Below are 22333 nucleotides of genomic sequence, written 5' to 3' on the forward strand. Positions count from 1 at the left end.
GGGGGGCGGGGGCAGGGGGGGGGGGTGGGCTTTGCAGCAGTAGCCTCCAGGTTAACAGAGAGCAGCTGGATTTCACATCAAAGCGAGGAGATTCTCTAAAAGACACATCCTGGAGGTCTGTCACAGAGCTTCTGCCACCTACCCCAATCCTTGATAAAAAATAAAATAAAGATTGGAAAAAGGGTGAAATGAAAGAAAAAGTCCCAAACCTTTTTTTAAATAGAGCAAAAAAAAAAAACCTGAAACTTTCCTGAGTTTTGTAAAGGCACATAGAGTTTCAGTGAGGAGAGTGTGGGGGGACTGCAGCGGGCGGGCGGGCGGGCGGGCGGGCGGGCGGGCGGGCCTGTCGTAATGGCTCAGTGTTCAGTGAAACTGTAGAAGTGTAAGAGCACTGTCTGTCCACTAACAGTCTCTCAGGCAGAGCACTACCAGCCATGCATGCAATAGCATTCCTCATCTCCCAGATGTATCAAACTCTCTGCATACATGTGTGTGTGTGTGTGTGTGAGAGAGGGAGAGGGAGAGAGAGAGAGAGAGAGAGCGAGAGAGAGAGAGAGAGAGAGAGAGAGAGAGAGAGAGAGAGAGACATCCTACTGCCTTTCACCATTTCCTTCACTTGTATCCCAGGGTGACAGGACGGGAGACCTGGATGTTTCATGTTCCCCATAAACCTCCATCTACAAAAACTCCAAAAGACCACTGAGAAACGTTGAAAAACTCATTATGTTTATTCCTGCCATCTGTTGGAAATCCCTGAGCAAGAGCAAGACCTGTTTTGAATTGAGCAATATAACATGAAATGGAATCCAAGGCCAGCAAGAAAAAACATACACTCTCACACACATATACACTGAAGTCCACTCCCACCCCCCCCCCCCACACACACACACACACACACACACACACACTCCCTCCCCACCCCCACCCTACCTCGACCCTGCACCCCTGCACACACACACACACTTGCTCACACAAACATACACCGTACAAATAATGACAGCGGAGAGCCTGTTTTCTTTGGGACACCTCCAAGGGCAATAGTGAGGCTAGTGCAGAGCCATTTGTTGGGAACAGCTTTAGGCTGGCAGGGGCAGAGGAAGCAGGATGATTTCAGGTCAGTGGAGCTGCGCTCGCCCAGTGCCTGGCTGAGGGAGAGCAAGCTGCTTATCCCCGGGCTCCTGGACCACACGCTGGGAATTACATCACAGCTAAGTGGATGTCAGAGCATCATTAATGAAGCCCACCGTATGCTAAGGTGGGCTACCCCACAGGTAGCGCGGGCCTGCCACGGGATTTCAGTTGATAGACGAACGTCTATGCACAGGAGGCCCTACGGCCCTCCATCGCTGCACCTGGTGGGTCTGGGCCTGAAGCTGAGAGACAGACTCTCCCAGTGCGTGTTGAACCGGATCAGAACAAATCAGGCAAAAGTGAACGCGGGCTCGCAAATGCCAGCCCACACAAGCATGCCGCAGCTCCCAGTACAGGCCTTGGCCTGACCAATTGGCCAGTCTCTCAGCTCACCCCATCTGTCTTTAGCCCGGCACTGGAGATCTGGTTAAAGTCAAAGACCACAATGCCTCAGGCACACATCACCCCCCCAACAAAACCCACCGGTGGGCCGTTCCCCGAAGGAAAAGGTGACTGTCTGTCAGTTCCACTGTTTGCCCTGACGGCAGATGGAGGTGACAGCTCTGACGGGTTCCAGGCCTGCCGGGTCCATCTGGACCCATCCGCAAGCATGTGTATGTGTGTGTGTGTGTGTGTGTGAGGGGGGGGCTGGGTGCGACCACAGCGGGTCGTGGCAAACAGACGTGGCACAGCGGCAGAAGAGCTCTCTGTGCCAGGGGAGCGGCACCAGCGCTGGAGTCTAAACCCGGTTGGCGGAGGAAGGCAGTGACCTACATAGCGGCGCAGTTTAAGAGCTCGTCTGTGCGGGGACCACCGCTGCCGTCATCACCATGACGATACCTTCAGAGCAGCGGGGGACGAGGTCGAGCAACACGAGGAAACCCACGCGGATCGCTTTGAGTCGTCATTCAAGACCTCCTATCTCATCAAATTTCACGCTGCTGAAATTGAGAACTTGCTGTCTTAATTTTTTTTTTCCCCAATTCTTTCTCAATTTCCTATTTGGATTGGTTCTTGTTATTTCACCCACAGCAAGATTACACTTTCCACTGTGCTGGCATGGGCTGGCATAACAGTAAAAACAGGGGCAAAGAGAGCAGCGTTCTGCAAGATGAATCATGCTCTGACACCCAACAACCGGGTACAGCACAAGTAATAAAATCTTGAAATGTCTTCCCATGACCTTCACACAATGAGGTCACTGAGGCAAACAGACATCAGCTAAGAAAGGCAGATAATTGGGTGGGTCTGCAAACGCGGCGCACACAATGGATCGGCTTGACAGGCCGCTTAGATCACTCTGGAAAAACGTCCAATGGGTAATTTGCTCAGGAGTGGGGTAAGGCTAGCCTACGGTAGCTGAACAAGGCCGTATCATTTAACAGATGCAATCAGAACTGGCTCTTTTCTCCCTTCCCCAAGACTCCAAATTTTCACAGCTCGGAGCCAGTAAACTGTTTGAGAGGGTGACTGCAGCCGTGCGTTCGATAAGCATTATGTCAACACCCCTCCCCACCCCCTCCCCACCGCCACCCCTCCTCCCAATACCTATCCCCGAGGAGGGCCAGTAAAAGTATTGTAAGGTAATCAGTCCTGTCAGCATTGACCTGCAATTGGCTTGCTCAAATGACCCTGGGTGTGGAGGGAGCACAAACTCAATTTCAGCCCAGACGGAATACAGGGGGGGAATGAGCCTCTCATCAGGTAGGGTCCCGTCTGCAGTCAGACAGTCTCACACCACGCTCGCTAGCCACGCTCGCTCGCTAGCCAATGTGCAGAATCACTGGCCCCCGACCCCCCCCCCCCCCCCCCCCCCCCCACACCCACTCCTACACCCCAGCCAAGGTCACCCGGAGACTCATCCATGTGTGAAATGAACCTGTGAAGATGTACGAAAAGGCAGATCTGTGATCAGGCCTATTGTTATTGAGCTCTGAGGGGTCAGGACACTAACGCAGGCTTTTAACGCCACTTTTAACGCCAAAATAAGAGTCTCATATGATTGTGATTAGGAAGTATTAAACAGAATTTAGACAGATGGCAAACCGCTTCACGGTGTTTGGGAAGCGGTGGACGTAAAAAAAAGGGGGTAAAAGCACCAGATCAGATCCTTCAGTAAGAATGGAGGAGTGAGTGTCATTTTCATCAAGCCTATATAAATAATCAGGCAAATTATCCAAATGATTACATACCGCTGTCATACCCACAGGGATATAACAAACCACATAGAGAAACTTTGGGAGGTTAGGAGCCTTGTGGGAAGATCGTCTGGCTTTGTCCTTAATCAGTCAGACATCTGCAGAGCTTAGTCAGGCTGCCAAACCTGAAAGTTATCAGTGGAATGCGTTTAAAAAACCCACACACACACACATACACACACACACACAACCTTGGCACGGTAAGACCAAATGTGAGATGGTCCAGCGGCAGGGGCGAGAGCATGGTGAGTGAGCAAAGGCAGACACATGCTCTCGTGAAACTCTTGATGGGATTACAGCTGGTGGAAGGATCTATCTCTGACAGCGTGAGGAGATGCAGTGTCTCTCTCTCTCGCTGTGGCGTTTGATGCCGGATTGGGTATGTGGAGGGGCGTCGGTGCCGGGGGCCGCACCGCGTGGGAGTCGGCGTCTCTCGCCCCCGCTGCCCGCTGCCTCCGCTGCATGGCAGATGCAAGTGGATGAGCCGAGCCTTTGATGGCTGTTGATCCCACACTGTAAACATAACGAATGGCACCTCCCGCCGGGCCCGAGACACATTTCCATATGCCTCTCTCTCTCTCGCTCGCTCGCGCGCCGCTGAGCACTGTTCTGGAGGTTTCTAGCGCTCACCTTTGCACGCACTCTAGACTGTGCCAGCAGGGCGTTTGAGCCTTGGAGACTGGCTCGTCCGGAACTCCAGGTTACGGTTGCGGTGGGGGGGGCTTCTGAGAAACATATAACAAGATATCAGCCCAAACTTGGAGGTAGGCCCTGCCAGCCTCACACAGCTCAGGGGGAGCAGGAATCTCCAGACAATGTGGTCACAGACCAAGGGGACGACGACGGCGACACTTTCTTAATCACTATTAACGGGAAGAGAGAAAAAAAAAGAAAAAAACATTCCTGTAAAGTGCTTCATCCTATCCGGAATCCTGGCTAATGGATCTGAGACCGACGACTGTGTCAAAAACACGGCCTGGGCTTTGAAGCCGAGCCACTGCCAGCTTTATGTGGCTGCTCATCTGGGCTCCGACGGGTGACAGATCCATAGAGGAATGCTCTAATGGCACACAGCGACCAGCGTGTCTGGCACCTAGCACCCTCGGCAATGACAAAGAGCCCTTCCCAGTTTCCCCCCAAAAGGGCCTGACACCTAATCCTGCAGGAGCCAAGCCACAACGCATTAACAGCACCACCGCCGGGGCTCTGTCTGCGAATAAAGCCCGCCAGTCCAAATCCGTTGCACTGTGTATGCCAAGGGGCATCACCGCTAAGTTTCATTTGGCCATGGCTGCTGCATAGACACATGTTTCGGGGGAGTGGAGGCACCGTGAGTTGCAAAACAAAAGGAGGCCAGGTAGCCAGGTATGTTGAACGTCGAGGTATGGAGTTCCAGGGACCACAAGGAGCTACAAAGCAGTAAAGCAGGTCTACAGCCCTGTAATTTACACCGCCATCATAGGGAGAAACATTCCCAGAATTATTACCATTCCCAACATTATGACCTCCATAAAAACGGCGTTAAAATATGACTGAGGGAGTGATACGATGTAGTCAGGAATTATGTTAATGTATTTAAGAAACGGAGAGAGAGACAGACTGTAAGAGAGAGCGAGAGAGAGAGACTGTGAGAGAGAGAGAGCGAAAGAGAGAGAGACTGTGAGAGAGAGACTGTGAGAGAGAGAGAGAGAAAGAGAGAGAGACTGTGAGAGAGAGACTGTGAGAGAGAGAGAGAGAAAGAGAGAGAGACTGTGAGAGAGAGAGGGAAAGAGAGAGAGAGAGAGAGAGAAAGAGAGATAGACTGTGAGAGAGAGAGAGCGAAAGAGAGACTGTGAGAGAGAGAGAGAGAAAGAGAGAGAGACTGTGAGAGAGAGAGATGAAGCCACAGGGGATGTGATTATGCCTCCTCTCTAAATCACACTTATACATTCATTTACTCCTGGCAAAATGGACGAATTTCTGTGCTTTTGTCCTGGGTGTGTTAATCCCTTCATAGCTTATTAGCACCTCTCCTGGCTGCCAAGGTGCCCCATCAGCATCACATCTCTTTCATTCTCTCTCTCTCTCTCTCTCTCTCTCTCTCTCTCTCTCTCTCCCTCCCTCTCTCTCTCCCTCTCTCTCTCCCTCTCTTCCTCTCTCTCTCCCTCCCTCCCACCCTCGCTTCCCTCCCCTGATGCGAGGGGATTTGTCCGGTCCTGTCTGGATTAAATTATGGATCAGGTACATAAAGGCCTGTCAGTTATTCCAACAGAGTGACGGTGCCAACAACGCCAGAGGCGTAGCCTGGCACCATCCTCACCATCAAAGCACAAAGAATCTCTTGTTTCTCGGCTCCAAACCACTCGTTTAGACATTTATTTATTCCATTATTTATTTACTCATTCTAGGGGTGTGTGCATATGGCATTCGGCCTTTGCTCACCCCTCACTGGATGGGTTCCCGCTATCCCTCATATCACAAGTAGTGTTTATAAAAAAAAAAAAAAAAACGCCTCTGTGCTTTTTTTTGGGGCGAGATGTTGGGAATACACTGAACATGCCAGCGCTACATAAAGAAGCGGAGCACACACCCAGAGATGTTGGGAACACACCACTGAACATGCCAGCGCTACATCCAGAAGCGGAGTACACACCCAGAGATTTGGGCCGTGGATCTGCTGGGATCGCAGGGCTCCAGCCCACACTGTGGTTTGTTTGGGTTCAGTTGGTGAGGCTGAGGCAAAAGAAAAATGAAGGAATAAAAAAAAATGTAAAAATGTGCTGAAGCTGGACAGGCCACCATCCTAAAGACTGCGACGACAGGGCAGACATCAGCAAAAAATCTTTAAAAAAAAAAAAACAACTAACCAAGAAAAAAGACCCACAGAGAGCAGAGAGGCGTCTTTCACATGGTGGAAACGGAACGGAGCAGAATGCAAACTCTTCCCCTCGCACTGACGGCGCTGCGTTGGCCAATCCCATGACTGTAGGAGGCACCCCCCCCTCCCTCGGCTCTCTCACACTTGACACAAATCAGATTCTGTTTTATCTCTGCTCCTGAGCGTCCTAACCACATATAAATAGATGCACTAACACAGATAAGACAGGGGATCGCAGCAGGAGGGGAAATCTGGCCTCATGCTTAGAGATATGGAGACCAGAAGGACTGGGACAGAGACTGAGAGAGAGGGGGGGGAGGAGAGAGAAAGAGAGAGAGAGAGAGAGAGAGAGAGAGAGAAAGAGAGAGAGAGAGAGAGAGAGAGAGAGGTGGGATGGTGGTAGAGCTGTGGTATGAAGAGAGAGCTAGGCTGCGGAGCGGAGGGCAATGATTTAAACAACACAGAGCATGCTATGCACATTCTCCACATCCAACGGGAGTGAAACCTGACCGCCGTGCATTCGTGGGCACTTTACACTCAAAGCAGCCGATCACTAGGAAAATGTTCGTGTACCTTTATTTTGTTAGGAGAGTTGTTGAAGCTTTGTGGAGCAATTGGGCTTGGTGGATTTGCCCTTGTTGGGCTCCGAATGGACAGTGGGTTAATGGGGAGACCTTGCCTTTGGGGGGGGTGGGATTTGGGGGAGCTGGAGAGGGGCTCCGTGGTCAAGGGAGGGAGGGAGGGAGGGACCGTGAGTGGTGCACATGGTTCTGAACACACACTCATTATAGAATCTGTCTAAGGCGTGGAAAGGTCAGCTCTGATCGAAACGCTTTTTGACAAGTGCAAATGGGATTCTGCTGTCTCTCTACCGCCCCCCCTCCCCCCAGCGCCCTACACCTTAAACCCCCACCTCCACCTCTATCCCCCTCCACCCCCCAACCCCCCCCCCTCCTCAACTCCACCCCACCTCCAACCCCCCACAGTCCTCACGTTTGCAAACCCTTGTCAGTGTGGATAAGGGCTAGCCTGGGACTGTCCATGGAGGGGGCCAGGACTGCCCAGCAAATCACTTCCCCGATAGGCTGTCTGTTGCAATCGCGGCTACCGGAGTCGCGCTGTCTTGCCTGTTTAAGGCAGAGGGAGTGGACTCCACGCTAGCGCGAGGTGACACAGCTGTGCCTTAACCCTCAGGCCTCCTCTCTTCTCCTCCTCTCCTCTCCTCCTCTCTTCTCCTCTCCCACCGTGGCCCTGAAGCTGGAATGTCTGAGAACCCATTTTTTCCTTCTCTCTCTCTCTCTCTCTCATTCTAAATGAGCTGACAGTTACACACCAGCCGAAAAAAGGAGTCTGTTTCTTTTTCTGTATGCTTCTTTTTTTTTTGCATGAAAAAAAGAAAAGTTTAAAAAAGTATGTCGACGGTCAAATTGACAAGACCGAAATATCTCCGGCTACTGAATAAGCTGGGGTAAAGAGGCAGTCTGCATAAACAAGTCGCTGTAGGTTTGTAAAAATGCAACTCGCCTTCCTCACACGATTCTACAAAAAAAAAACGGAACATGTCCTCTATTGTCGTCACAAAGCACCAACAGCAACACCAATACAAACTAATCAGCCCCCTTTCTGCAACTCAATGAAAGGGGACAACAACAAAAAACAGCATCACCCATTTTCCAACCGGTCACTAGGGACTAGCATGCCGTGTATTTGACTTGCGCAATCACCTTGATAAATGACCCCCATATAACGGCTCCACACGAAGGGAATACTTCCCATGTTAAGTAATCCATCCATGGAGACCAACTCACGTCTACATGACCCTACGCACGCACACACACACACACACACACACACACACACACAAACATGAAAATCATGACACAGAAAAGGGCCTCTCATATACAAGAGCACCACATTTTGAGCACGATTTTTAAAAAGTCCATTCCGGAACCACCAGGTGCAGACAGTACGCAAGCAACAGCCTTGACGCAAGAGTCCCCAACCAACCAAACAAACAAAGGTGTTCTTGGAAATGTATCTTTGAAAACACATGAAAAATGCAGTCCTCTCTCACTACATCTCTCTCCCTCCATCTCTCTCTCTCCATCTCTCTCCCTCCATCTCTCTCCCTCTATCTCTCTCCCTCTATCTCTCTCACTCCATCTCTCTCCCTCTGCTCCAGAAGATGAGTCTGTGACAAGCCGCTGTTCCTGACTCTAACGCGCACGTGGGGACTTCACTGAACCGCTCTAAACCTGAAAATAGACCAATCTATTCCCTCCCGCAGTCCCCCTCAGAACTGATTGCAAGATTAATATTTAAAAATGTCGGTAAAGTGTAGAGGAAAGGGAAAATAAAAACAGCACAGCAAGAAAAACTCGTCTCCCTCACCCGAGTGCGTGCTTCTCTGAGACCCCTTGGCTTGTTACTCTAACGCGCCCCCTGCTCGCAAGCGGCACTTGAAGAGTAGAGTTTCCTTAATTTTTCTACATGATTTAACAATTTGGGAGCGAGGAGCATTTGAGAGCAGGCGAGGGGGAATGAAAAGCTACTCAGTGCAGGAGGGGAGCTCCTTGTCCTGGGATGAATGCAGCCCATTTCAGCACGGAGGGAGCGAGTCCACACTCCAGAAACTGGATCTGTGTAATTAGTTACCCCTACTCGCAGTGCCCGAGCACAAGTTTGAATTATTGATGCACACAGGAGCAAGCTCCCCCTACCCCCCCCCCCCCCCCCCCCCAAAAAAAATGATTACAGCAGCTGCAATGGTTGAATTGTAGAATTACACATTTCATTCAGTTTAATGATTAATGTGCTGTTCTGAGGTTATTCATTTCCCCCTCTACCATGCTGGGTTAAAAGAGGCAGTTAAGCAATCAGTTCAAACCAGTCGTAAAGTGACATTCCACTCCAGTAGAATTGAAAAAAAAAAAAAAGTAAGACTATCACCTGACTGTAAAAATCAGGCTAATGACAGAGTGACTGGCTAATGCCCTGAGCACGCATACACATATACAGCAGTAGGTATGTAAATTACACACACGTGTCTATGCTACACATCTGCTCTTGTTTCTAAACCCTCCATCTCATGCCTATTCACACCTCCTTCCCGCAATGGCACTGCTTCATGTTGTTTTGGAGCTAGACAGCGCTATTGTTCTCCCATCACAACCATGTGCTGTACCAGCAGTGGTAGCGGCAGCAGACAGACACAGAGGAAGACAGAGAGAGAGAGAGAAAGAGAGAGAGAGAGAGAAAGAGCGAGAGAGTGGTGAGACCATGTGTGTGTGTGTGTGTGTGTGTGTGTGTGTGTGTGGCATGTGGCGTTGCACAGTACTCACAGTCTCTCTGTGTTCCTGGGTATATTCCTGGGCACGGTTTTGAGCCCCAGTCCATGGCAGTCCACGGTGGTGCCGCTGCAGGTGCAGAGAGCAGGGCACGCGTTGGCAGCGCCTGCCAGGAGGGCACCACAAATCAGCAGGCACAGCCCTGCCCCGGCCAGCCCCATAGTGGCACCTCCACTGAGTCCTCTCCCGGGCATGTTCAGTCAGCACCAGCCTCAGATCTCAGCTCGTACGCAGGCAGGCAGGCAGTCAGGCAGGCAGGCAGTCAGGCAGGCAGGCAGGCAGGCAGTCTCCTGACACTGCTAGGTCTGCACAAAGACTCACTCCACAAGAGTGGGGTAAAAGCAGCCAAAAAAAAACGATGAATGAAAAAAAAAAAAAAACAACAATAACAAAAACAGAAATAAATAAAAATATGATTTAGGAAAACGTGAGTAATTTAAGTCCGCAGGGGGTTGGTGAATAGATGTGTTAAAAATAGAGACGTCTTCCTTGTGAATGCAATGAAAAGCTGTCCGTTCTCTGGCCCCTTTTACTTCCTAGCAAAAAGTCTCTCCTTGTCTTTCTCCCTTTCTTTACGGAGTTGCTTTCCTTCTGCGGTGTTCTGTGCTGTGCTGTGCTGTGCCTACGTCTTTCTCCTTTTCTCTCCAGCCCTCATCTGCTTGCCCGTGGAGAAGGGAGTAGGGAAACAGCAGAAAGAAAAAAAACGCTGTCTCTCTCTCTCCCTCTCTCTCTCTCTCCCTCAAACACACACACACACACACACATACACACACACACACGCGCACACACACACACAGCAGTCATCCATCACAAGGATCTACAAATAGCAGCTCCCGGACTCCTCCCACTCAAACAGCCCCCCCTCTGAAACACCCCTTAACCACACACCTCCCCCCCCCCTCCCAGAACCCTGCCTGAACTCACTCTCATTCTCTCAGGCTCCCATCCATGCTCACTACAGCCCCCACAGACCGGAGAGCAGCAACCTGGCAGGGCACAGAAACAGCCCTATCCCCAGGCCCTCTCCCCCCCAGCTCACAGCCATCCGCTGGGATCACGTGTACACACTACATACACATACATGATGCACACACCTGATATGTATACTTCTGACATGTGTGCACACATGTATGTGTTCTGAATGAGTGATTGCATATGTAAATGGGGGGGGTTTGTGTGTCTCCGCTGACACAGACGGAACACCCCTCTGCCAACTTCATTCACTCTGAAGGACTGGGGTGGTAGGGCAGAGTTTGTGGCTAGGAAACAACCATCTTTAACAAGAAAGGGTACATTAAGCTGCCATGGATGAGGTGAGAGAGTTCCAGACAGAGATGTGGTGCGGTGGGGTTCGGTACAGAGCACTCAAATACCAGACTGGTGGCCCCAGAGCGTGTATTCGGTGTTCCTGCAGACAGCACGGCTTCATAGAGTCAACTGGAACACTGACAGGGGGCTTGTCAAAAGAGGTGACAGACTATAGTTTGCACTTACGGGCATAGTAAATAACAGTGTTCGGTTAACGTCAGTCCATTCACTTGAAAAGCACTATAATTGGTGTTCTCCTTGGCATGGGAAAAAGTGATAGAAGAGTGAGGCTTAACCTGACGGGGACTTTTTCATTTAAGCACATAGTGCAACAAGAACATCTGAGACAATCAAAATCAATCAAATTTATAAAAATCTGTGGAAATCACTGAAATGTTGTCATTAACTTGTAAACTACAGGTAAAATGATGCAGAGGCAAATTAGCACAGGGATACAACAAACACTAATTCTTTACATTTAACGATCTATATGCCGAGAGCACTTTTCTATTATGTTAAACAAGCAGGCTATATACATATGAATGATTGGTAACACTCAAGTAAAAGAAAGCTATTCAGTTTCGTTTCGAATCCACAACTGTAAGATAGTTTTGACACCTCGACATTTGTTTTATCCACGGGGTAGATATGACAGGGAGGTGAGTAAGTTTAGCATGGTTGTAACGTTTTATGTATTTAGCCTAGGGCCCAGTAACTAACTCTCGACACAGTGATATAAACACCTCGCTTTTACACTTGACTTTGGGTTAGCCACGCTTCCTCACGCAGAGCGCGCTCGTGTCAAATTCGAGCTTATTTCCCCAGAAATAAAAAAAAAACCTCAACATAAACACTCTGGTTAAGGTTGTTTTTACTACACTGCCAACCTCCAGCTCATATATGCTGACAGGAAAACAAGAGATAAAATTGGAACGCATCGGAAGGAAACCAGGGGGGGTTTGGTCAAAAGGGAGTGCGCCCCCCCCCATACAATTTTGCCCCCTCTGGTCAAATTTATAAATATACGACAAATTACAAACTTGACGGTCAAAATGTCTGGTAATGAAGCTCATACGAAACATTGCATGTATCCTTAAAGAGTAACGTTTGTGTTTAAATCAAAACAGATAATTCAATATATTGTATATTTCATTGAGTCACAAAACCCGACCGCCTACTCCGCCTAGCGAGGGGACAAAACTGATCCTATCCAATCACATTTTATCCTCCGTGAAGGTTTGTTCTGAATGTGCAATGAATATAATCTATTTTGATTGCCAGGCATACCATGGCGATCAGCCAAATTGTTATATGTCTACGAGGAGGGCGTAGTTGATGGGAAACATTAGCGGCCAAAGCCTTGTTTGGGTTCGTTTGATATGACGGTAAATAATAGTAACCATAAGCAAGTTTAGGCTAATTAACTTCTAAAGTTCAGAAGTTCTGTTTGCTCAAAGCATGTTTTGCTGATGTTGACAAATCAACTATTTATAGAATGTATCTCTTCCCTAAGTGACATTACTTTGAAAATCGTATTTTGTTGTAAACTATAACTTGCATCATAGACAACACATATTTGCAGTATGCTATGTAAGGTATGTGGTTTCTAGATAGCTATAGTAGACAGTACATTTGTGTGGTCCTTTTTGTCTCAAAATGCTTGGAAGTGTGCGTGCAAAAGCTATAAGTTATTCTAATTCTCGGCTAAACCTTTAATTTCACGTTTGTGGTTGTAGGAATGTTTGACAGCGAAGTTGCTTGCTGCCTATACTATGGCAGAAGGGTAGGATTTGGACATTATCTATTCATGTTGAATTTAGTTACCCGCTCTGCATATGCAGCTATCCACCCCAGGATGACATCCCGGTAACAGTCCCAACTGATTTGAGGACATTGCCATTCTTTCGTCAGATAGGTAATTAGGTAGGCCTAATTTATGGGCCTGTAGCCTACATTATATTTATGTTTGCTCTGTAAATGGAACAGTAGGCTATTTGTCAGAGAAACGATGTAGGTTGTTATAAAATATTGGCATTCAGTCTCCTGCGTTCTCTTTGAAAATTACAAATTAAAACTTTTGACCCGATTCTCCACAATTCAGTCCGTCCATGCCCGCATCACTGTCACTCAGACCAATCTAACATTAGACAATGTAGGCCTTGCAAATAACAAATGCCTTTCTCTTTCCCCTCAACCCTTGAGTAGCCTATACCACTCACAGTGCTACGTGCTAGTCTAACGTTTTGTTCCCACTGCCGAAGGGTAGAACTTCGTCTGGCCCAGTAAAGCTGTCACAAACGCAGATCTTCTAAGAATGAAAGTTTAATTAAAGAGGAGACCACGGTGTTTACCGGTAATGGGGGCGTCATTTTTCTGTTAGATGCAGTAAAAGAACAGCGTAGCCCAACTAGGCTATACATCCCATTTGGAAATGCGCGGGTCCACAGAGAAGCGAAGACCTTTCCCTGACGTGAGGTGTGTGCGCCATCTAAACGCATTTCGGGGGAAGGTTCGATAAAATAAGTTAAATAAAATATTATTCCATTCAGTCAAAATATACTCCAATGTGATATAGCATCGTCTTAAAATTCTTCAATTGGTTGGTCAATAATTTCTGCACATTCTAGTTTCTGCCATAGCGAGACGAAACGTTTGTCTATTAGACTGGATCTACTATACAAAATGTCAATGCCACATGTATTCACAGAACGCGTTTTCTTTGACAAGACATCTCTCTCGCACACACACACACACACACATCCACACTCGTACACACTTGAGCGCGTTAAAAAATGTTTTGTAACTGGAATGGATCACTGCACAAATATTTACCAAAAATAAAAGCTGCCAAAATAAAACTCTCAGTTATCTGTAAACACATTCTTTTAAATATGGTTCTGGTCTTTCAAATATAGACATCGGTCGGTTCTTATTTAGACAACATGAGAAACAACAGGCATGTCTTGGGTGTCCGTGAAAGAGACACATAAAACATATATTTAGAGAAACATGAAAACGGCAAAGACAGCATAATGATACACTGAAACATTCCTTCACATGGTGAGGTTGTCGCAATCCATTTCACCAAGCTGTCATGGGCTGCGCTGAAGTATATCTTTGTAGATGGTGCAGTTAGTAAGTAGCCCTATGCTGCAAATAAATGCATTATAAACAAAAATATTCTGTTCTATTTACATTAAGATTGAATTGACCAATCTTCTGTGCCCATGAAATGATCGCTGGGAAATGTGCAATATTTCGACATAATTAGATATATAGAATAATTGGAAGACTCTTTTTAGTAAGAAAGACACAACTGAACAGACAACGCAAACTTAAAAAAACAGGTTTAATAGAATCCTTGCCTTCGTGGTTTTATTAACAGATGACCGAGCTTTTCCTTTTCCACTGCTTCCCCTTGTGGCCACAAATAAAACTACGGATGTAAACAATCTTTCCACAAGGAACGTATTTAAACTCAGACTATTCAAATCTCAGTTGAAATTGAGACCCCAAAAAGGTAGTTCACATTTAAGACATATAAAAGAGGAATAAATACTTAATAACACACACACAAAGATTAGACTATTTAAAAGTAATCTGTATTAAAAACACCCAAAAAAGTACATATGCAATAGAAACACGCACACACTATATCCTTATGTGTGTAAGAGTAGTGGTCTCAAAGCTAAGAGTCAGTACAGACATCCTTGAGGGAACAAACTATTTGGTCATCACAAAAGGGCACAGAATTCACAGTATTTACATCCAGTGGAAGCCTGGAAGACACCTAACAGTGTTTATGTTTCACTGAAGAAAAGCACACACTGATTATGTACATTTTTGAAAATGTCTCTCGCCCCTCTTACACCCAAAGCAAAAATGGAAAAAAATTAAGAACTGTTAGGTTCTTAGCTCAACTTAAGGCATAACAACCAACAGGGCAACACAGTTCTCTATTCAAAAATATATGGTACAAAAAAGATTTTTAAAAAAATGCATAGGTCAAGAAAATATATAAATTAAAGAACCTGAATGCGCTACAAAATCTAGCTCTCCGAGTAGGATGACTTTTCAAGTACATCTGTAACAGTTAGGATATATTTCACAGTATGAAGAAAAAGTATGAAAAATACAACGCCTGCCTTTTTCCTCACGAGATGAAACTTCACATAAAAATTTGTTTTGAATTTTTTTTCCTTTTCTTTCATGCACCCCATAGACTATGGTGGTGACTAGTACCAAAAACACAAAAAGCACCTTCAAAACCTTCTGAGCCACATACAATTTCCTTACCACAGACATCCGGACACAAAAAAACTCCTTTCATTTCAAATAACTCAAGCTTGTGGCTGCCCAACACACCAAGTACGCTTTCACAACTATATCCTGACATGAGCTAAATGGTGGAATTAAGACAAAGAACTTAGCTTTAACTTTTTGATGTTTTAAATGGCCAAATGTCTCAAGTATTTTTTTAATGTTATAATCTCCCATGTAATTCAAAACATCCAGTCATCCAAAGTCTGAAGGGACTATTACCATCACAAAACCGTTCCACCATTTTACACACCACTTACACCCCTCAAGACCTCCCCCAGTGCTATCAACAAATATTGGTCACATCTTTTCTAAACTTCTCTCGCCACCTAATAAATAATACAGGCCAAACATCATTAACACACGTCACATTTGTGTCAGAGTGGCCACAGATGATCAATTCAGCTGATCAGATGAACAAAAAGTCAATTGCTAAATCCAGCTGAGATGGATAGAGTTAATGTGTATATGCTTGACAAAAAGCTTTAAGGGATATTAAAAAAGAGCATTAATAAATACTATAAAACCTCTAGAAAAATTAAAAGCATTTCATAAAATGTAATGAAATAAAAAAAATCTGTGTTTGCCCTAGAATATACTTTATATTACTGAATTTGAGATCTGTATAATCCATGAGTGATCTCTGTAAAACCAGACACTAAAATCAACTCCTCCTGGGACATGACAAGAGACGTTATATCTAACAGTGACCGCATCTTCCATTTGGGGGGAGGTGGACAGCTCAGTAAAAGGTAGCTTGCTCCTAAGAACAACTTTTTTTCCCAAAATTAATATTGAAGTTTGCCAATAGTAGTCTGCTCTCCTGGTGAAAGGCATGCCCTTGAGAAAGACGTGGAACCCTGGAAAATAACATCACAAATTAGTCATTCCATTAATGGATCAGTTCTTCAATTACTATAATTTAGACAATGTATTCAAGTTTAGTAGTTGGTGGCATTTCCCAACAATGGGATTAAATTTGAGGGAAAAATGAAGTTAGAACTGTCCATAAAACACGTTGAAAAGAATCCACAAATCCACTCACATAGGTTCAATTAAATCAAATTAAAGAATATATATGAGAGTAACTTTAAACTTAATTTTTGTTAGTAGCCAGAAACAATACCATTGACTTCCTACATTAAAGAGAAGCGTGTGGAAATGATCACTTCAGCTGAAGAGATAAAACCGGAACATGGAATAACCAGAAAAACAATTACCCACACTATTCATAAATGTGGACTGACTTTTTCTACCAAGTCAATTAAATCCTACTGCCTATACATAATACTCAATCATGTCTGCGTGGCATAGGTATAGATAATAATAATTCATTTAATTTATAGAGCACTCTATATTCGGCAGAATCTCAGAGTGCTACAGTAAAAACATAATCATGTCTGCGTGGCATAGATCTGGATTAGGTATCGAAATGAAACGGTAACAGGTATTCTACAGGCTGATACTTACCACTTTCTCTTTGCCTTGACTCAGGACTACAGGAGACTCGGTTGAAACGTGTCGATCCCCCTTGTCACCTGCCGCTTGACTCCCTAGAACCTTCCTCTGCACAGAAACATCCAAACAGGGCCATCAGTTACATGTACGGGAAGCAAAGACAGGGGTCCCACTCATTGTCACTGACCTTATTTCAAAACTCAAGACTATTCAAAGACCTTTAAAGACATTTCCATGACCTTTAACAACCAACAAGTACAAACCATTGCGTACTTTACACCACAGACTGGGCCTAACTATTGAATGAAAATTAAATAACAACCATTTCCATCCCTTTTCTATTAGGCTGGTTAGACTATGTCAATTCAACTGGAAACGATCACAGTGCAGAAATTCTTACAACAATATGATCCATGGCAGACTACAATAGATAGATAGATAGATAGATAGATAGATAGATAGATGGATACTTTATTAATACCGAGGGAAATTTAGGAATAATAACAATAACAATATGATCCATGGAAGACTACAATAACAATATGACCCATGGTAGAGTGCAATAACAATATGATGCATGGTAGAGTACAATAACAATAAAATGTGATTTTAAAATGCCATGATTTCCTGTGAATAACTGTAAAATGTTACGTGACCTGTATGTGTATGGTAGTGGTGTTCAGACCCACCTTTATTATCCCACTGAAGGTACGAGAGCGACTGTGCTTCTTGACTGATGACCGGGTGGACACAGGAGTTCCAGAAGGTTCTTGCTTATTGAACTGTCAGAAACAAATACATATACACAGATAAAAATCACCAATAGATATGCAATTTACACCAACTCAGCAGGCATAAGCAAACGTGCAGTCCAGCAAACAGAGAGATTTGCGTTAAAAACAAGAAATGGCCGTTTTCGTGTGTAGCATGTGCACATGGATGTGGCACCTGGCGTATGAGCTTCTTCTTCTTGGCGGAGTCGGGCATGTTGCTGACGTGGTTGAAGAGCTCTCGAAGGGCCTCCTGCGTGTGCGGCGCCGCCCCGGTGGAGCTGTCCTCCACACAGGGCCTCTTGCTGGGCACCACCGTGACACTAAGGTGGGGGATGCATCCGCCGAGGTCCATGTCATCCTGCGGGGGATGCAGCCGTGAGTATACAGATTTACCAGTGAGGAACTCCCATGAGCGAGCTTCTCGTGACCTGCTTCACAACTCATTTAACATTCTAGAGACTGTCCGATGACAAGGAATGCACACACTAGTTTCCTCATATTTGTACAGAAATGATTTATCGGAGAGTAAATGGTGTTTTAAACGTATCAGTTGATTTATAGGAACAGGAATAAAGCTAGGCTCTAGACTAATTGTGAATTGAATGTTTCTCCCTTGAAAGTCAAATAAGGTCATGGAAAATGAATAGCCACCAACAATGTGCACTATGTTCTGCAGAGAAATAACTAAATCAAATGACTACATAGTCTTACAGATCAAGCAAGAATATTAACAGAATGTATAACAACATTTACCTTTGACTTTGATCCTACGAAATGCATTCTAGCAAGTTCTCTGACGTAGGTAGGTGCCTTTCAAGGAACAAAAACAAAAAAAAACACAAGATTAGAAATGAGAGCCCACACAAATGCATGACTAACAATATACAACAAATATATATATATATATATTATACTTTACTGACTACACACACACACACAATCCTCCCCCCAGAAGATAGCCAAAATATACTTCCTTGTGCCTTCCAAAGCCAACCAAGCATTAAGGATTCCATTAAATCCCTCGGAACAATTTTTTGGAGGGCCGACAAACAAATCATGAAGAAATATGGATTCTGAATGTGAAGTTCAATTTGTTGAGAACATGGAGGTCTCACTCTGCCCGGATGATTAGATGCTAATAAGCTAGGCAGGACATTTTTATGGGTCTCCCAACATTGCATTCTATTCACATGCTAATTCAAGCATGGTCTGTTTGTCCAGAGTAGACATGGAAACAAGACCCCTTACCTTCAAAAATTCAGTATTTGGCATAGCGGACGTAGGAATATCAAAACAAAAAGCCTTTCACGCTAACACAATTGCGCTGTGAGGCCAGCGACTGTGTGTGACATTATCAGAGACCTTAATGAGGCCGTTCACATCAACATTTCAATCTAAGGGGATAAAGTCCAGGTACCAAAACTCACCCAAGACACGTTATACCTCTGAACCTTGCATGATCACACAGCTGCATCCAGGATGGTTCACACATCAAAATTAAGCACACAATTATCCAAGCGATTGATGGATCCTTACCCTGAACAATTTCTGAGAGTGCTTGATGAGAAAAGTGATGCTATCATTCAGCTTGTTAATATTCTCCTTTAGATCATTAGCGTGCACCTGGAGATAGAATTAGACAAGGAAATTAAACAGGAAATATACGGGCAAACTATGCACAGAGCCACACGATTACAAGAAAGTTTGAAAGGTGTAGAAAGTTTAAAGGCAATGAGAACGTGGGTCATGAAACATACTCTTTTTGGCCAAATGATGTGTGGGGCGAACATGAGGGCCAGATTGGAGGCTGACATCTTGTTTTTGTCTTGGTGTTTGGCTGTCTGGTAGAGCAGGTCCAGGAGTAGCTTGAGCAGGCTGCGGTTGGCGGGGGGCAGAAGCATGAGGAGGAGCTGGAGGGCCTGGATCTGACGCTCCTTATCTGGAGTGCTGCTCTTGTTGCCCCCCTCGTCCAGGATTGTGAGCTCTGAACGCAAGGCAGAGCGTGTTGATAAGACTAATGCCAATGGCTCATATGCAATTCATGTTGCAAGAGTGAAGTATTCCTCTAGAATCAGTCTGAATGTGCCATGTGGGCCCAAAGAAGGTTAATGCTCATGGAAAAAGTCCAGCAGAGAACTGAAACCAGTGCAGTGAAAGCAGCAAAAGTAAAGAACGTTTAGCCTCTGCACTACTGATGCATGCATGAAACACTTATCCTAGATCAGTCGATTCTCTTCTCAGCCTTAGTAGTACCACCGAACACTCATCAAATTAGGCCTTGAGAAAGAAATGAAACTTATTTTCCTTCATGGAGGGGGAACCTACCGACTATTTTGAGATGGGCGTGGAAGTGACGTTGAGTCAGCAGCGGTTCTGGCAGCTCCCCCAGGAAGACCTTGAGCACGGTGGCCACGTCATTGGGGTGGTAGTCCCCCGTCTCCAGGTCGATGTCCGCCCCGTTGTTGAGCATCTCTCGCAGGGCCTGCTGCCGGATGCTGTTCCCCGGCACTCGGAAGAGACCCTCCACATGCAGGCCTGACAGGGGCAGAGCAAAGTGCTTCAGCATCTATTATTCACCAAGCCATTCATCCTCTGTCCACTTGTTTTCAGCAGATGACATCATTCTGAGCCAAAAATACTATATGAGCTCATGCTCTTCCCTCTGCCTCCCCTGGGTTGTTCGCTTCAGTTAGAGAACATATCCAATAAATAGAAGAGCCATTTAGGCCAAAAATAAGTCAGCAGAGGATGAATTATTAGCAGCGACTTCATGTATTCAGACACTAAAAAGAGGGGGGGGGGCTCAGGGGAAATAAAGTATCGTACTTACTTTTGCTAAGGTACTCAATGAGTTGGTATATTTGTGCTATTCCCTCTTCTGTTATAGGAGCTCCAAATATGACTCCCTTATCTGAAAGGAAATCAACAAATGTTGCGACTGATGACACAATGAACATTGCAAGAACACAAAGGCCTACAGGAGAGCAATGAAATGCCAGTAAAAAGCATATCAGTAGTCTTTTAACATTCATTGTGCTTTCACCTTGTTTGACATCACCATCTGCCTTCTGATCTTTAGCCTAGAGCTGAGCAACACACTTCAAAGCTGCAAACACATGTGAACACCGCAGTTGCACAAAGCACGAATTAACGAATACATACCTTTGCGTTTGAGGAAATTGAAGGATCGGAGGAAGCCAGTGGAGATAGGTACTTTAGTTTCAACTTCCCCCAAAAGTTGAGCAAACTCTACCCCTGGCAAATCAATGAGTCGTGTAATGTTGCTTAGCACAAGATCGGTAAAAACGCCTGGCTTCTCATGACGAAGTTTCTCTACAAAGAAGTCTGGGTTGAAAATGACAGGCTGGCCCTTGGTGTTCATGTCGTGGTTGTTCACAACGCTGCACAAAGTTTCTCTGAAAGGAAAGGAATTAAATAATTATACCGATATGCTGTATCTCTCTGGGGTTACATTAACAGAATATAGGTCGAAATATGTAGCTAAGATTGCAATGCACCAGTCAGCATTGGATAATCCATGTTGTTTAACTCACAAATGTACAGCTAATCATGCATCCTACGTTACTTGCAAATACTCGGATAGCTAGCAAAACAAATGTGTGCTGATTACAACATATTGTAACTATTGACGTTGCTTCGTCTCTGTTTTACTTTAAATACGACATAAGGTTCAAGTAGCAAATTTATAAAGTGTCACTTGGCAAGCTGAAAACTGACCTATGAGGCTTCTTTGCCAACCAGAACATGGTAACGTTAGTTAGCTTACAAGCTAACTTTCATAACGTTTAAGCTGCAATGTCTTAACATTAAATGTCCAAAATCTAATTCACCGAGAAGTCTAGTACAATAATTCGCAAAAATGAAGATTACCCAACTACAACTGTAATACCGCTTGAGTTGAAACTAACGTTACGTGATGTGACAAGTAGCCATAAGCCGGATATGTTAGCTGGCAAACCTCACTAACGTTTCTCTCTTTTTCAGTTGCTATCCAAGCTAACGTTAGCTGTAAACTTGCTATCGCTTGATAGATAGCTAGCTAGCGATAACCAGTATACGTTGTTTTGGCCTGGTTTAGGCAAAATTCCACCTGGCCTCATGTAAAACTACTTGTAGCTATGGATAGACTCTAGTAACTGATGTTAGTAAATACTATATTTTCAAGGCAATGTCCATAGGTGCTGAAGACGATCGGTGCCAAAGACGTTACCTCCTAATTTGTTTATTTTCGTCGACATCTTTATCAGCCGCCATGTTCAGTTTGAATCTTCCGCTGTTTTACTTTGGAAGGGACCTAGGCTTCCTCCGATTGGTTTGGTACCAAAATTGGGCGTGGCAGTAAAACCAAACTGGCCAGTCCAAGGAAGCTGCACAGCTTTTAAAAAAACACTAGGTTCTATTTTGATAGTGGGACCGTATTTTGACACCATATACATTTAAAGGTGCCTTCATATTTATGATTGACACATTATATTTTGTAATGTTTATCGATTCTTTTATTTCTTATATTTCCTATCACTATTATGTCGGGCAGGAACACGATCTATGCACACTACACTATCTACGTATTGAGTGCCACTAGGGGGAGGCATTGCACTCGAAGAGGCACTAAAATGACCAAGACTCACACTGCATCTGTTCTCTGTTGTGGTTTATTGTAACACGATAAAACACACTTCACATGTAAAATTACATTTGTGTCAGAGTACTGTCTGCCACTAGGGCTCATCAAAGTTGTACTCATCATGCTCCAGCAATTCTTTAAGATCTGATAATGTGACACCATACAGTGTCCCTGGTAATATATATTTTTTCACACCTTTGTCAACAAGGGAATGCCTGTTGTGGTCATAAAGTAATGTCAGCCATAGATTCATTTAAAACAAATTTCCCTCTACAAATCCTCCTTCCCAGTGAACG

At 45.2% G+C, this 22333-nt stretch overlaps 2 protein-coding genes across 6 annotated transcripts in view; both read right to left on the minus strand.

Moving 5' to 3' along the window:
• The window catches only part of slit1a (slit homolog 1a (Drosophila)), a 116698-nt gene extending 106297 nt beyond the window's left edge, over positions 1-10401 (minus strand). For 2 of the 4 annotated variants that reach the window (XM_031579007.2, XM_031579006.2), the window contains exon 1: positions 9528-10401. In XM_031579007.2, coding sequence (XP_031434867.1) covers positions 9528-9727 — 200 coding nt within the window. In that variant the 5' untranslated portion in view covers positions 9728-10401. The remainder of the gene's footprint in view (positions 1-9527) is intronic. The other 2 variants (XM_031579008.2, XM_012828194.3) reach the window with 1 other exon arrangement.
• Positions 10402-14173: 3772 nt separating this feature from the next.
• On the minus strand, positions 14174-21750 carry LOC105900823 (rho GTPase-activating protein 19). Of its 2 annotated transcripts, none has more exons than XM_031579389.2 (11): positions 21624-21750; positions 20555-20808; positions 20223-20303; positions 19718-19927; positions 19150-19376; positions 18929-19015; positions 18146-18202; positions 17568-17750; positions 17309-17401; positions 16632-16727; positions 14174-16021 (listed from the first exon to the last, which is right to left on the minus strand). In XM_031579389.2, the coding sequence occupies exons 1-11, from the start codon at positions 21665-21667 to the stop codon at positions 15950-15952; spliced, it is 1404 nt and encodes a 467-aa protein (XP_031435249.1). In that variant the 5' UTR covers positions 21668-21750; the 3' UTR covers positions 14174-15949. The 2 variants fall into 2 exon arrangements, with proteins under 2 accessions (XP_031435249.1, XP_031435250.1); XM_031579390.2 differs by lacking the exon at positions 21624-21750 and adding an exon at positions 21131-21423.
• Positions 21751-22333: the final 583 nt, after the last annotated feature.

This window comes from Clupea harengus, chromosome 13 (assembly GCF_900700415.2).
Source record: "Clupea harengus chromosome 13, Ch_v2.0.2, whole genome shotgun sequence".
In the NCBI taxonomy this organism is placed as follows: domain Eukaryota; kingdom Metazoa; phylum Chordata; class Actinopteri; order Clupeiformes; family Clupeidae; genus Clupea; species Clupea harengus.